A 12815-nucleotide genomic window follows, 5' to 3' on the forward strand; every position below is an offset into this window, starting at 1 on the left:
CCTAGTTCTTCTCTTGACGGTGCCCTGTAGCCAAGTAGATTAGTGTCACTGCAGAGGTGATTATTCGAATTTGGTGAGTTTAAGTTATCACATCATATTGTTTATGTTGGTTTGATTCTTTGTGTGGTTAAAACCTTTCGTATATACCCCGGAAAAAGAACCTTTTGTATATACTATGGTGAAGATCTCGTGGTTTGACGGGCTGCACTTATAGGGCATCATCCCCGACCCAATTCCGTTTATCGCTCACGGCTTCCCATCTTTTTGGATGGATGACTCAAGGGGCTTTCATAAATCCATATTCGTAAAAAATGCACATGAACGGGCGGCATTGCGGCTGCTTGGTCCACTTTTGGTGTCCTTACTGAAGTCTTGGCAGTATTTCAAGTTATGATACCCCTATGAAGATGTTCTAAGAAATTGCATAGTACTTTCTTGGTTTTAGGAATTACTTTGCAGTACCTTAGATCTTGATCCATCCAAAGCATTGTATCTATAATGGTTGCTGCAAGTATGAATAAAGTTACATGTGATGTAAAAAAACCTATAAGATAAGTCCATCTAAACCTAAATAGGATAAATAGACTCATGTTAGTATTTCTTTGAATAATAGAAGAAAATCGCTCGGATTCTTCTAAATCTCACTACTAAGATTCCTAAATGTGCCTTTCCTCTAACATGCAATGTTTGACAACTTCTGTCCCGTTGTGAATTTTTTCACCATAAAAAGGTAACACGAAGAGGATTTGTGGCACACAGGTGTGGGAGCATGCAGATTTTTTACCGTCTGATTGCCTCGCGATTTGGAAATTTGTCTGGTCTCTGCATCTCCCTTGCCTTTTTCTTTTACTTTCAAATTTGAATCTATTATATCTTTTGAACCAAAGTTCTAATTTATGCTTAATTTGCATATTCGTGTTCCTTGCGGTGACGGGTCCGAAGGAAGATCACTCTTAAATACATTTTGACAAGTTTTTCAAAAAATCACGAAGCTTTCAACTATTAAAACTTGGTAAAAATGGACGATAAACTCTATAAGTTTCATATACTAAAACTTAATGTGTGCACTAAACCCTAAATCTTAAGCCCTAAACCCTATTAAAACTTGATAAAAATGAATGATAAGCCAACAAGTTACAAATACCCTCCGTTCCAAATTAAGTGTTCCTGATTTAGTACAATTGTACTAAACTAGTGACACTTAATTTTGGAACGAAGGGAGTGAAACATAACCCTAAACCCTAAGCACTTAGAAGTAAGTCCTAAACCCAAAACCCTCAAAGAAAATGGATATTGGTGAAACTTGATAAAAACTTAATTTCAAGTTTTAATATTCGAAACTTGATAGAATTTTAAAAGTTGTCTAAATTTATTGAAAAATGTTCTTGTTTGAAAATCCTCGTTGTGCGTCTAAATTTATTGAAAAATGTTCTTGTTTGAAAATCCTCGTTGCAAGGAACACGAATATGCAAGCGAAACATAAATCCGAATTTTGGTTCAAAAGATAAAATAGATTCAAATTAGAAGTAAAAAAATCCCATGAGATATTGAATAGGCGGAGCTGCCAAAAATTACGAAAACTACTACTCCCTCCGTCACAGTTTACGAAGCATGCTGGAATCAAAGTACTAAGGCTGGCCATAGTGGGGGTAACATAAGTAGTATCATGCACTTGTGACTCGCAAACATGCAATTAAGACTACCCACAATGGGAGTAACATAGGTAGTAACATCACACATATTTAGAGAAAATAGATGATTTGGCAAGCAATAAATGAAGAAAGAGAGGCATGTAGTAACATAGCTATACTACTAGTATGGGTGATATCACACATATCAAGGCAAGATGAGTCTATAGCATGAAGTGTTGTATGTTACCATACATATGTTATTCTCCACTATAGAGGTAGTAACATAGAGTAGTAACATTCTCATATTACTACTCTATGTTACTATCCATTGTGGCTAGTCTAAAAAAGAGATAGATGGTTATACTAACATTGGGTAGATACCGTAACATAATAAATATGATGCTACTATGTGTCATGCATGGAAATAAATGAGATCATCTATAATAGTAATCTATGATACTAATATAAACTAGTAACATGCAGTTTAAGTTACTTCCCACTATGACCAGCCTAATTACATAACTGAGTTCATCAATCCTAAAAAAATGGATGACCGCATGCATGCGTACCCCCCACACCTGTGTGCCCCCCCGAGTTCCCCATTCTCCACAGATAACGTGAGGCAGCTCACTACAATCTACAACCATCAACAAAAACGACTTGCTAGCTAAGAGCATCCGGCTTAGGCAAATCCGGGCCCTCAAACATCTACAGACGTGCCCAGCTGCATCCGCGGGCATAGACCGGACACTTCTTAAATTGTGTCACTTACATGCGTGCGTCTCATATCTGATTGACTATATCCCTATAAAATCACGCAATGTCGATCAAACTATGTAGATCAACAAACGGACATATGAACGAACATAGACAAGCACAATAGGTTCACGAAAAGATCACGACCGGATGTTCAAAGGACCAACAAGGTTCACATAAATGATGGACAACTTCAAACTACATCTAATACTTGAAATTAAATTGAAGAAAGCATATCTTCACCACTTTCAGGCCGGCCCTTTCCCCTTCCGTCGCCGGTGCAGCTATAGCCGTCGACTGCTGGTGGAGGATTGTTCGATTCGTCGGACGAGGAGCCGTGGTCGTCGTCGTCGAAGGAGGAGAAGACGATGACGAGGCTCTTGAGGCGCCAGACGACCCGATCGTGCTAGCACTTGAGCTTCACCAGCCGAGCTACCTCCGTCGCCTTTTCCTTGGCCTCGCGCTCGGACTGCTTGATTGCAAGCCGGAGAGCCTTTGCGTTCTTCCGGCGAAGCCGCGAGTGTCCGTCTCTGCCGTCGTAAGCGACCGGCGGTAGACCGACGCGAGGAGCCGCTCGTCCTCGTCGGGCTTCACCGGTAACCCGCGGCGACTGCGGACAGAGCTCTCCGCCGCGTCCCCTCCCTTGCGCGTCCGGGCCGACTGGGCGGGCAAGCACCCATCGCTGCCTGCGTAGTGGAGCAACGGCCAGCGGGGACGGGGATGGTGTTGGGGAGGCGCGTACTGCACAGCCCGCACGGGCTGGGTGGAGCCAGCGTTGGCGTCCTCGCTGGGCTGACGAGGAGAGGTGAGGCGGTCGATCAGGAACTGCCCCCCGTGTCCACCTTGGACCTCTTGAGGGCAATTCAGAGGGCCGACTCCTCATCGGAGTCGGAGAAGGAGCGGCTGTCGGCGCTCAACGTGGTCTCCGGAGTCGGAGGAGCGGATCGAATCAGAGAGATCGGAGGACAGCAGAAGCGACGGATCGAGAGTGCAGTGAGGTAGGGTTTTCAGATTAGGGATATTTGCGGGAATGGGGTGAGCCGGGCTGAAGCGTCGGACGCGCCCGGGCGCGCGCGGACAACCCCATATTCGTCATATATTTGGGCTAGGCCAAATAGACCGAATGTTTGAGACCCGTTTAGGCCTCTTTTGGTTCATAGGATAGGATTATCATAGGAATAGGAATCTTGTAGGAAATGAGATGACATGTATCTCAAATCCTATGAATAGGAATAGGAAACAAGATGTCATTTGGTTGACACCAAAGGAATTTTTCCATTGAGTCTAGGCTCTTTTTTATTTTCCTATGAAATGTGGAGGATAGGAACCAATCCTATGTAGGAATAGGAATCCATTCCTATGAACCAAAGGACTCTAAAGGAAAAAAATTCTATAAGAATCCTATCCTGTAGAATTCCTATGAAATTCCTCTAAACCAAAGGAGGCCTTAAGGTGTTCGGCTAGGTTATATTTTTGTAACCGGTCAGTGACCGGGTGGCCCCTGGACATTTGTTGCCTATTTCAGGCGTCCCGCCGTAGATGCTCTGATGCTTAGAACGCCGAGGGCTTAGCTAGCTAGGAGGATTTCCCACGCTAATGGATTCCCCACCCGGAAAATGTTCTCTCCTGTATACGCTGGCGTCATTCTCTGACTAAACTAACAAGGAACAATAGATATGCTCGTACCTTAAAGTACTTTCCCGGAGGCTCAGTGCGATATTTCTTTGGGGAAAAGGGTCTGGTGGTACGTACGCCACTGATGCCGAGCGTCCTGAGAGCGATTTGTAGGCCACTTGCACGGGTTGCGGTCGCTTGAAAAACAATGTAAATCTCTCCTCCCTTTCATGTTTTCAAATGTCGATTACAAAAAAGTCAAGTGGCAGGAGGAGAGGATGGATCGTGGGAGTTTTATAGGGAATCCGTGGTGTGGTCGGTCAAACCTGCAGTAGGTGGCCGTGCAAATGCATCTACACGTACTACTAACGCTTCACGCTTATCCCCCCAAAACGGAAATTAAGACAGCAGTAGGTTCAATGCCTACAGTCAATCTTTTTTTCAAATGCCCAGTTCACTTTACTCAAATGCCTAGTTGTCTTGGACAATTTCAATTTGCATACAACCTACCTAGTTCGACGTCACTTGGATGGGTTCAAAATCAAATAAAAAAATAAGTAAAACCACCAACCCTTAATTAGGCCTCTTTTGGTTCATAAGATAGGATTATCGTAGGAATAGGAATCTTGTAGGAAATGAGATGACATGTATCTCAAATCCTATGAATAGGAATAGGAAACAAGATGTCATTTGGTTGACACCAAAGGAATTTTTTTCATTGAGTCTAGGCTTATTTTTATTTTCATATGAAATATGGAGGATAGGAACCAATCCTATGTAGGAATAGGAATTCATTCCTATGAACCAAAGGGCTTTAAAGGAAAAAATTCTATAAGAATCTTATCCTCTAGAATTTCTATGAAATTCCTCCAAACCAAAGGAGACCTTAAATCCTAGGAGCGACATGACTCTTTAAAAATATAATACAACCACAAAACTCTCACAAACACGCGCATACACTCATTTTTATGAAAGCATGTGCACACAATCTACCCATATAATCATCTACGAAAGACCGAGTCCACACATTTTGGAATTGACGAGCTCATCACATGTGCTTCGTAGTCCAGAGGAAGTCGTCTCAAATCGAGTGAATATTGTCGAACATCGCTTCCCACATGTACCCGTGCCAAATCTAGGATTTAAATTCGAGAAACTACGAGCAACTCTAACTGATCCTCTAAAAAAATAGAAGAGGATATGCCGAGTAAACCATAGTAGAATATATTTATTCTACTAAGTTTTGATTGGTTCTAGCCGATCTTCTAAATTTAGCAGAGTAAAGTTACTTTTTGTTTATGCATTTCGTCGAATATCTGCCATGCGTCCCCGCGACGATGGTGACCACGCCGGAAACACCGCACAGCTCCATGGGCACGAACGCCCGCGCCGTTGCCACCTTCACCAAATGCAACCGGTACAATGCGCTGCAATGCACATCAAAACAATCAATCGCTCGCACCCAGCTCCAGACCGTCCATGGTGAACAAGGAAGGAAAGGAGGGGACGCGTTTGCCTGCCCTTGAACACCCATGGCGGCCCGTGAAGACGGCTACTATGCGGCGGGCGCTGGTGGCCGGCGTCAGGCTGCAGGTGCTGTACTCGTGCAATTCGCCGTGTTCGCCTCCAACCAAACAGCGCTCGTGCTCTCACCGGTCACCTCCGGCCTCAACACGCTCGGCTCCACCGTTAGCATCTACTTCATCGAGGTCATCGGTGAAGTCGTAGGTCGCCGCCTTCGACATTGGAGCTTCACATGAGTCATCATCCGGCCACAAGAAGGCCTTTGCGTGAAGAAAATTTATCCTCTGCCGTCTTCAGATGGAGTATATTTAGGGACTGGATAGGCGTCAGAGGATAAATTATCCTTCTCTATTCGGTTTAGGGGATCAATTAGACGTGACATAGAGGAGTAAAATCGAATTTATCCTCCCTTATAACCGAATAGAGGATCAGTTAAAGTTGCCCTAACTTCGGCCCTGTTTGGATCATGGGGTTAGAGCTAGTTTGGGTTAGTTGGAGGCTCAAATAACCCAAAAGTATCCAAACAGGGAGGGTTAGAATGGGTTAGTTCCATCTAACCCAACTATTTCAATGGAGAGGTGTTTATTTGGTTTAGAGTGGGTTAGAAAATAATTCTAACTCTAACTGTGTTAGAGTATTCAAACAGGGCCTTCATCTCAATAAAGGCCCTGTTTGGATCTCTAAGTTAGAGTTAGTTTTAGTAAGTTGGGGCTCAAATAACCCAAAAATATCCAAACATGATAGGTTAGTTTGGGTTAGTTGAATCTAACCCACCCCAAAAAACTAGCCCACACTAGAGAAACTTATTTGGGTTAGTTCTCCTAACCCATTAGAAAAAATAGTAAAAAAAGTTATCCCTCCCATTCAAATATGATCCAAAGTAGTCAAATGATTGAGAAAGAATATTTATTGTCAATCTAACCCTATCATCCAAACAGCTCTTTGGTTAGAGTTAGTCTAGGGTCAGTTCAAGGTTAGAATCTAACTCTAACCTCTAACTGAGTTAGAGTATCTAAATAGGCTGGAGTAATTATCTAAGCTATGCTCAGTTTGGCAGAAGCGACAGACCTGGCCGTGTCAAGTTTTGCTGCAGCCTAGGAATTCGTTCCGTATGAGTTTGCCATACCACCATTTCCTGTGCCAAAACAGAGGAAGAGAACCCAAGGCCAGAAAAAATCAGCCCAGTTAATAATTAACCATTTAAAGAGGGCGGCCGTGACCGCGAGCCGGGAAGAATCCGCTGCGGGGGAGGGGAGGAGAAAAACAACTACTCCTAGCTCAAAGCCAGCGACCGGGCTAGAGAATTTCCAACCTCCAATCCAAAGCCTCGCCCTCTCCTCGTCTTCCTCCCAGCAAGTAGTAGTAGCCTCCGATTCCCTCCTCCCGCCGCCTCCTCAGATCTGCGCCGCCGCGCCGCCTCCCCGCCAATCCGTCGTCCTCATCCCCGCCGCCAGCCGAGGAGTGGCGGCCGCCGCTTGGCTTCTTCCGTCCGGGGCCGGCGCTATCGGCGACGGAGGCTGCCGGGCTCTTTCCGGACCGGCAAATGGTTCCGGAGCTGGGGCTTGGAGGCTTCCGGTTCCGTGTGGTCTGCTGATTGGGCCCAGCCGGGGTACGGTTTCGCTCTGCCGGCTCGAATTGGAGGTTCCGAGTTACGCTGAATTTTGTTTCGTCAGAGGAGCTGATTTGGTGAAGTTGTTTCAGGCGGCGACTGATTCTTGGGGGAACCACAAGTTTGCTTCTTTTGATGATTTCCTCCGCGCTCAGTTTCAGATTATAGAGCGTTTCTGGATGAAACGGATAGATTTTACTGGGATCAGATACCGAGCTTCTGTCTTGTGTGCCAGCACCCTTCCTCCGCCAGAAAACAGGACTTCTGCAGCTGCTTTAGGCTGTTAACTCCGGTTGCCTTCTCCTCGAAAGGTTTGACCTTTTGAGTCGAGTTCTTGTGCCCATGATGAACTGCTGATCTAGGATTCTTGTGTCACTGTATCAAAAGCAGTCTCCTGTTCAGATTCTGCCTATTAAATCAGTCCTTGTGTTGCACTACCAAGATTCTGCTCTGAAAGGACACACGCTACTGCCGTCCTTTTTATCTGTCCCCAACACAGTGCACTGAAACCTTAATTGTCCCACAGGAGTGGATAAGTGTCTGGAACCAATCGAGTGCAGCAAAGCCATGGATGTGCCTCTGCCTTCACAGTCCAACCGTGCTGGATGCAATGGAAGCGTCGGCAGCCCGTCGGATGATCCATATGGCGTTACGGCCATGATGAACTTTGATGGGTACTCAGAGCTCTGCGGCAGCCCTTCGTTAGCTGACCAGCTGTTCTCGTTGCTGAACGACTCGTCCACACACCAGATGTTTGCTATGTGGTCATCCTTGGGATCTTCGCCGCGTGCTTCTGGTGTCAGTGAAGATATGCAGCTCGATGCCTATTCCAGTGTACCCGGGGATCAAAAGGTTGATTTGGTATCTTCGGTGAATCCAGCTGAAACTGGGACCGGGAGAATGGCCAAGAGTTCAGGCGACCTTGGCTCAGATGGTGATCCCGAACAAGGAAGTACTAGCTTGGTTCCCAGGCCTATTGCCGGCAACTTACTCGCTGACAGGATGCTCATGGCTCTGTCTTTGTTCAGGAAGTCACTTGGCGGCGGCATTCTTGCGCAGGTCTGGATGCCTGTTGAGCAGGAGGGGCATGTCGTGCTTAGTACATGTGAACAGCCGTTTCTGCTTGACCAAGCTCTTGCTGGGTACAGAGAAGTATCCAGGCATTTTGTGTTCTCTGCTAAGGAGGAGACTGGCCTTCAACCAGGGCTTCCAGGGAGGGTCTTCATCTCCGGTGTGCCAGAATGGACCTCAAATGTGCTCTACTACAGCAAGCCAGAGTATTTGAGGATGGAGTATGCTCTTCACCATGAAGTTCGAGGATCACTTGCAATGCCGATATATGACCCTAGCAAGGGCTCTTGCTGTGCGGTGCTTGAGCTTATCACAAAGAAGGAGAAACCTGACTTCGATGCAGAAATGAACAACCTTCGCCATGCATTGCAGGCAAGTTCTAACTTGCTCCCCACCCCCTTCTTTATTTAGTTATGTTTAGCTGGGGACAAAATAGTGAATTTACCCATGAAGGAGCATTTTTACTTCCCACTGCAATGTCTATTATCTTATAGACTTGTTCGTTAGTGTATTTTACTAATTTCATGACAAGTAACATGAACTGTCATGTGGATGCAAGTCCTCACTTCTGTTGGTGCCATTTCTAGATGCCATGAATAAAAGTATATACTGAATTTTAAATGCTTGTATTCTGGCTACTGGTATTCATATTGCACTGTCCATGGACAATGATGGGTGTATTATTTTCTTGCACAATCTGGAATTTCTCTTGGCACTTACGTTTAATACTTACCATATTACTCTTCTGTAGGCTGTGAACTTGGAGACAGCAAAAGATTGTATCGATCAGAAGGTGCCATTCTTCACTTCTCTGAGATTTCTGCTGTGCATCATTGATGCTGGATACAAGTTCTCTTCAGTGTTTTTTGTTTGTTTATCTATTGATGTTTGATGTATGTGATGTCTCTTTATTTGCAGGTTTATTCAGCAAATCAGAAAGCCGCCTTCACTGAGATTTTGGATGTTCTAAGAGCTATTTGCCATGCACACATGCTTCCGTTGGCCCTTACATGGGTCCCTTCATCAAATGGTAGTGATGGTGGTTATGTTGGACATGATAGTGTCCTTGATTCTCAGTCAGGGAAAGCGATACTCCGCATCCATGAATCAGCGTGTTATGTTAATGATGCAAAGATGCAAGGTTTTTTTCATGCATGCACTGAAACTCATCTTGAGAAAGGGCAAGGTATTGCAGGCCGAGCACTCAAGTCCAATCTGCCGTTCTTCTCTCCTAATATAAGAGAATACGGAATTAAGGATTACCCACTCGCACACCATGCTCGTAAGTTTGGTCTGCATGCTGCTGTAGCAATCCGGCTAAGGAGCACATACACTGGTGATGATGACTACATACTAGAATTCTTTCTACCAATCAACTGCACAGGCAGTGAAGAACAACAGATGTTATTGAATAACCTGTCCAGTACTATGCAAAGAATATGCAAAAGTTTGCGAACAGTTTCTGAAGCAGAGGTTGATAAAGTTGACGCTTGTACTGCAGTAATGTATAAGGCAACCAGTGGAAGTTGCTTGCCTACTGGTCAGTCTTGGAGTTCTTCACATGGTGATCAACCTGCCACAGAAGAGGCATTCCAGGATCTATCTTTAATTGATAAGCAAGGGGACATGTCCGAGCAGGTGCTCTCATATTATATGTTTTACTTAAATATATGGCATTCTGTGCAATCATATTGGTCCTGATTTATGAATAATCTTGATTAGCATGATTTGAGCTGAAATCCTTTTCTGAGACTTGTGCTCATCCATCTTAGTTCTCATTTGTTGAACATGCGTATTTCCTTGAATCGAACTGAATCTTTTCCTAAAGTTTTTTGTTGAAACGCCTAATTTGTTGGCACTTTAGAAATTTGACTAGTTGTGTGTTATGACTTAACGGTAATGGGCACACACATTTGTAATTTGATCTGTTGAATAATGGCATAGTTCTAGTGCCAAGTTTGATCAGAGGAGAAGGATTCCAACAGTTTAGGCTGGTAGAAACTTCCAGATTTGACATGCCATTAGCACAATCGATCATCTTTTGTAAAGGGGCATTCTCATGGTTGGCTAGTCATACATGGTTAAATCTGCAGAACCTAGATCATCAACATTGATGAATGCATTTAACTTTGAATCGGTATGTTAACTGGATTCTTGATATCCTCTTGACTAGAAGCTTCTTCTGCACTGCAGGCACAGTCTAGTTCAATGCGACTTGCGGAGAAAAAGCGCAGTACAGCGGAGAAGAATATTGGCATGGATGTTCTCCGTAAGTACTTTTCTGGGAGCCTAAAGGATGCTGCAAAGAGCCTCGGTGGTGAGCCCCTGCACCCTAGTGTGTCACTTTGTCATGTTACTTTTCGATTGAATCGTTTCTGTGTTGTGATATCTAGGTTTTATATATAGGATATGATAGATGATTTCTATAACATTTTGTTATTAATACTGTTGCAGTTTGTCCAACAACCTTGAAACGGATATGCCGCACACATGGAATTTCGCGATGGCCATCTCGCAAGATAAACAAGGTCAACCGTTCGTTAAAGAAGATCCAAACTGTCATTAACTCTGTCCATGGAGTGGACAGCTCTTTGCAGTATGATCCAGCTACTGGATCTCTTGTTCCAGCAGTTTCTCTGCCAGAGAAGACTTCATTCCCTTCATGTGATGCTGTGTCTAGTCCATCTGTTGGGAAAACTGTGGATGAAAAATCTGGCCCAAAATCTGAGCAAGGGTATTCGTCACCTGAAGGATGGGAAAGAGATAGCTGTCAGTTGCAGCGCTCTGATGCGCAGAAAGGGGAAGGCGATGAATTTCACATGCAGACAACTAAGTATAGTGGCAGTGGTGAGCACGGCTCTTATGGTCCGAATATCACACATCATATTAGTTCTGAAGGAACACAAGGACCATTATATCCCACTGGTGCTGTTAGTGCTTTACATGACAAAGAAACAGGTTGCATCGAACCTTTGCCCTGTGTCCTCCCAAGCATCAAGACTACCAGGGACCAAATAGTGGGAAGGAACTCACCACCCATGCAACAAGCAGATATTGATATGTTTGATGATCGCGAAGGCAGGGAGCATACTCATCCTTCTACCTCTGGTATGACAGACTCTTCTAGCGGCAGTGCATCAAGCCACCCTACATTCAAGAAGAACCCAGCACGCCCACTTAAGGACAAGAGCAGCCCTGCACTTACGGTCAAGGCGACGTACAATGGAGACACCGTGCGGTTCAAGTTCTTGCCATCGATGGGCTGGTACCACCTGCTGGAAGAAATAGCCAAGAGGTTCAAGCTGTTGACCGGGGTGTTCCAGCTCAAGTACAAGGATGACGAGGACGAGTGGGTCATCATGGCGAACGACTCCGATCTCCAGGAGTGCGTCGACGTCATGGACTCGATGGGCACGCGCAACGTGAAGCTCCAGGTCCGGGATCTCCCGTGCCTCATCAGCAGCTCGGGCAGCAGCAGCTGCTTGCAGCTGGAAGGACACAATTCATGACACGGTGAGGAAGTGTAAAAAAGGATCTTTTGTTACCCTCAACTGTATCATACTGCGGTAGGTGTAGTCTACGCTGTGTAGCAACAGGGTTTGGTAGTCTGTACTGTGCGCGTGTAGCGTGTTATGTAGCGGCAATGGCGAACAGGAAGTGTAGTGATAGTCGTGCAGGCGCGACAGTGCAGGCACAATGTCGTGCCTGCGATGAAAGTGTCATGGAGGTCCCTGAGAGGATATCATGACAATAACATGTTGTCATGAGGGTCTGCGGCGCCTAGCTGCCAATGTTAAAACTCCTGGCTTTGTTATGCATGCCGGAGGAAACAAATGCTTTTGAACTTCCCGTGGTTCCAAAATCTCTGTTTGTTTAAACATGTGAATTTTCCAGTTCCACATTGGTTGTTCGGAATCGGGACACATGAAACTGCCAGCTTGAATCTGATAGTTTTCTTATGTAATTTTGGTGAAACTCCTGGACCTCTTTAACCGGGCCTGGCTGACAATCTTATGCCCGTTCAACCTTACCATGGATAATCTTTCATGGAGGGACTGGCTCACAATCTTATCTCTGCTCACTATGGAATTCTATCTGTTTTTCCTATGCTGAGATCGAGATTATCGCGGTTACATGTGGATGCGAGGCGATTCGCGGTTGATACCGGGCAAATCTCTTCTGCAGACACCCAAATCTGCCAACAGCGACGAGTCGGCAGCATGTCATTTTGGACTCGCCCGATCAAAGATGGAACTGCTGGTTCCCAGTTTCCTGCATGCACATCAGCCGCCGGGTATGCCGTGGAGTTCTGTTGGTAGGAAAGCTACCGTTTGTATTGGACTGAATCTTAAAGTCCAACCGATAGGAACATCACGCCATTGAGCGTCTGGGGAGCCGAGTTGGCGGACATGGATGAACACGACGTGCTGGCGCGTCTCCGCGATCCGAATCGGTGGTTGCGTTGTCAATTCCTAGCGAAAGAGATGCAGCCAGCCAGCCGCGGTGCGGGAGAAACAGCTCCGAGGGCCAGGCGATTTCGTCTTCAACATGTGCTTGTTGCCTTGTTCCCGTTTGCTAGTGGCTGTTGAAATTAGGTCGCCATTCGGGTC

The 12815-nt window shown here is 45.4% G+C and overlaps 1 protein-coding gene across 2 annotated transcripts; it reads left to right on the top strand.

The window, feature by feature from the left end:
- The first annotated feature begins 6757 nt into the window (after nucleotides 1–6757).
- Nucleotides 6758–12085, top strand: LOC119355600 (protein NLP2-like). 2 transcript variants are annotated; one of them, XM_037622422.1, is made up of 6 exons: nucleotides 6758–7134; nucleotides 7227–8577; nucleotides 8957–8998; nucleotides 9124–9843; nucleotides 10399–10522; nucleotides 10660–12085. In XM_037622422.1, the coding sequence occupies exons 2-6, from the start codon at nucleotides 7702–7704 to the stop codon at nucleotides 11712–11714; spliced, it is 2817 nt and encodes a 938-aa protein (XP_037478319.1). In that variant the 5' UTR covers nucleotides 6758–7134; nucleotides 7227–7701; the 3' UTR covers nucleotides 11715–12085. The 2 variants fall into 2 exon arrangements, with proteins under 2 accessions (XP_037478319.1, XP_037478320.1); XM_037622423.1 differs by having other exon boundaries at nucleotides 6758–8577.
- The last annotated feature ends 730 nt before the right edge of the window (nucleotides 12086–12815 follow it).

The sequence above is a fragment of the Triticum dicoccoides genome, chromosome 2A (genome assembly GCF_002162155.2).
Source record: "Triticum dicoccoides isolate Atlit2015 ecotype Zavitan chromosome 2A, WEW_v2.0, whole genome shotgun sequence".
NCBI classification, from domain to species: domain Eukaryota; kingdom Viridiplantae; phylum Streptophyta; class Magnoliopsida; order Poales; family Poaceae; genus Triticum; species Triticum dicoccoides.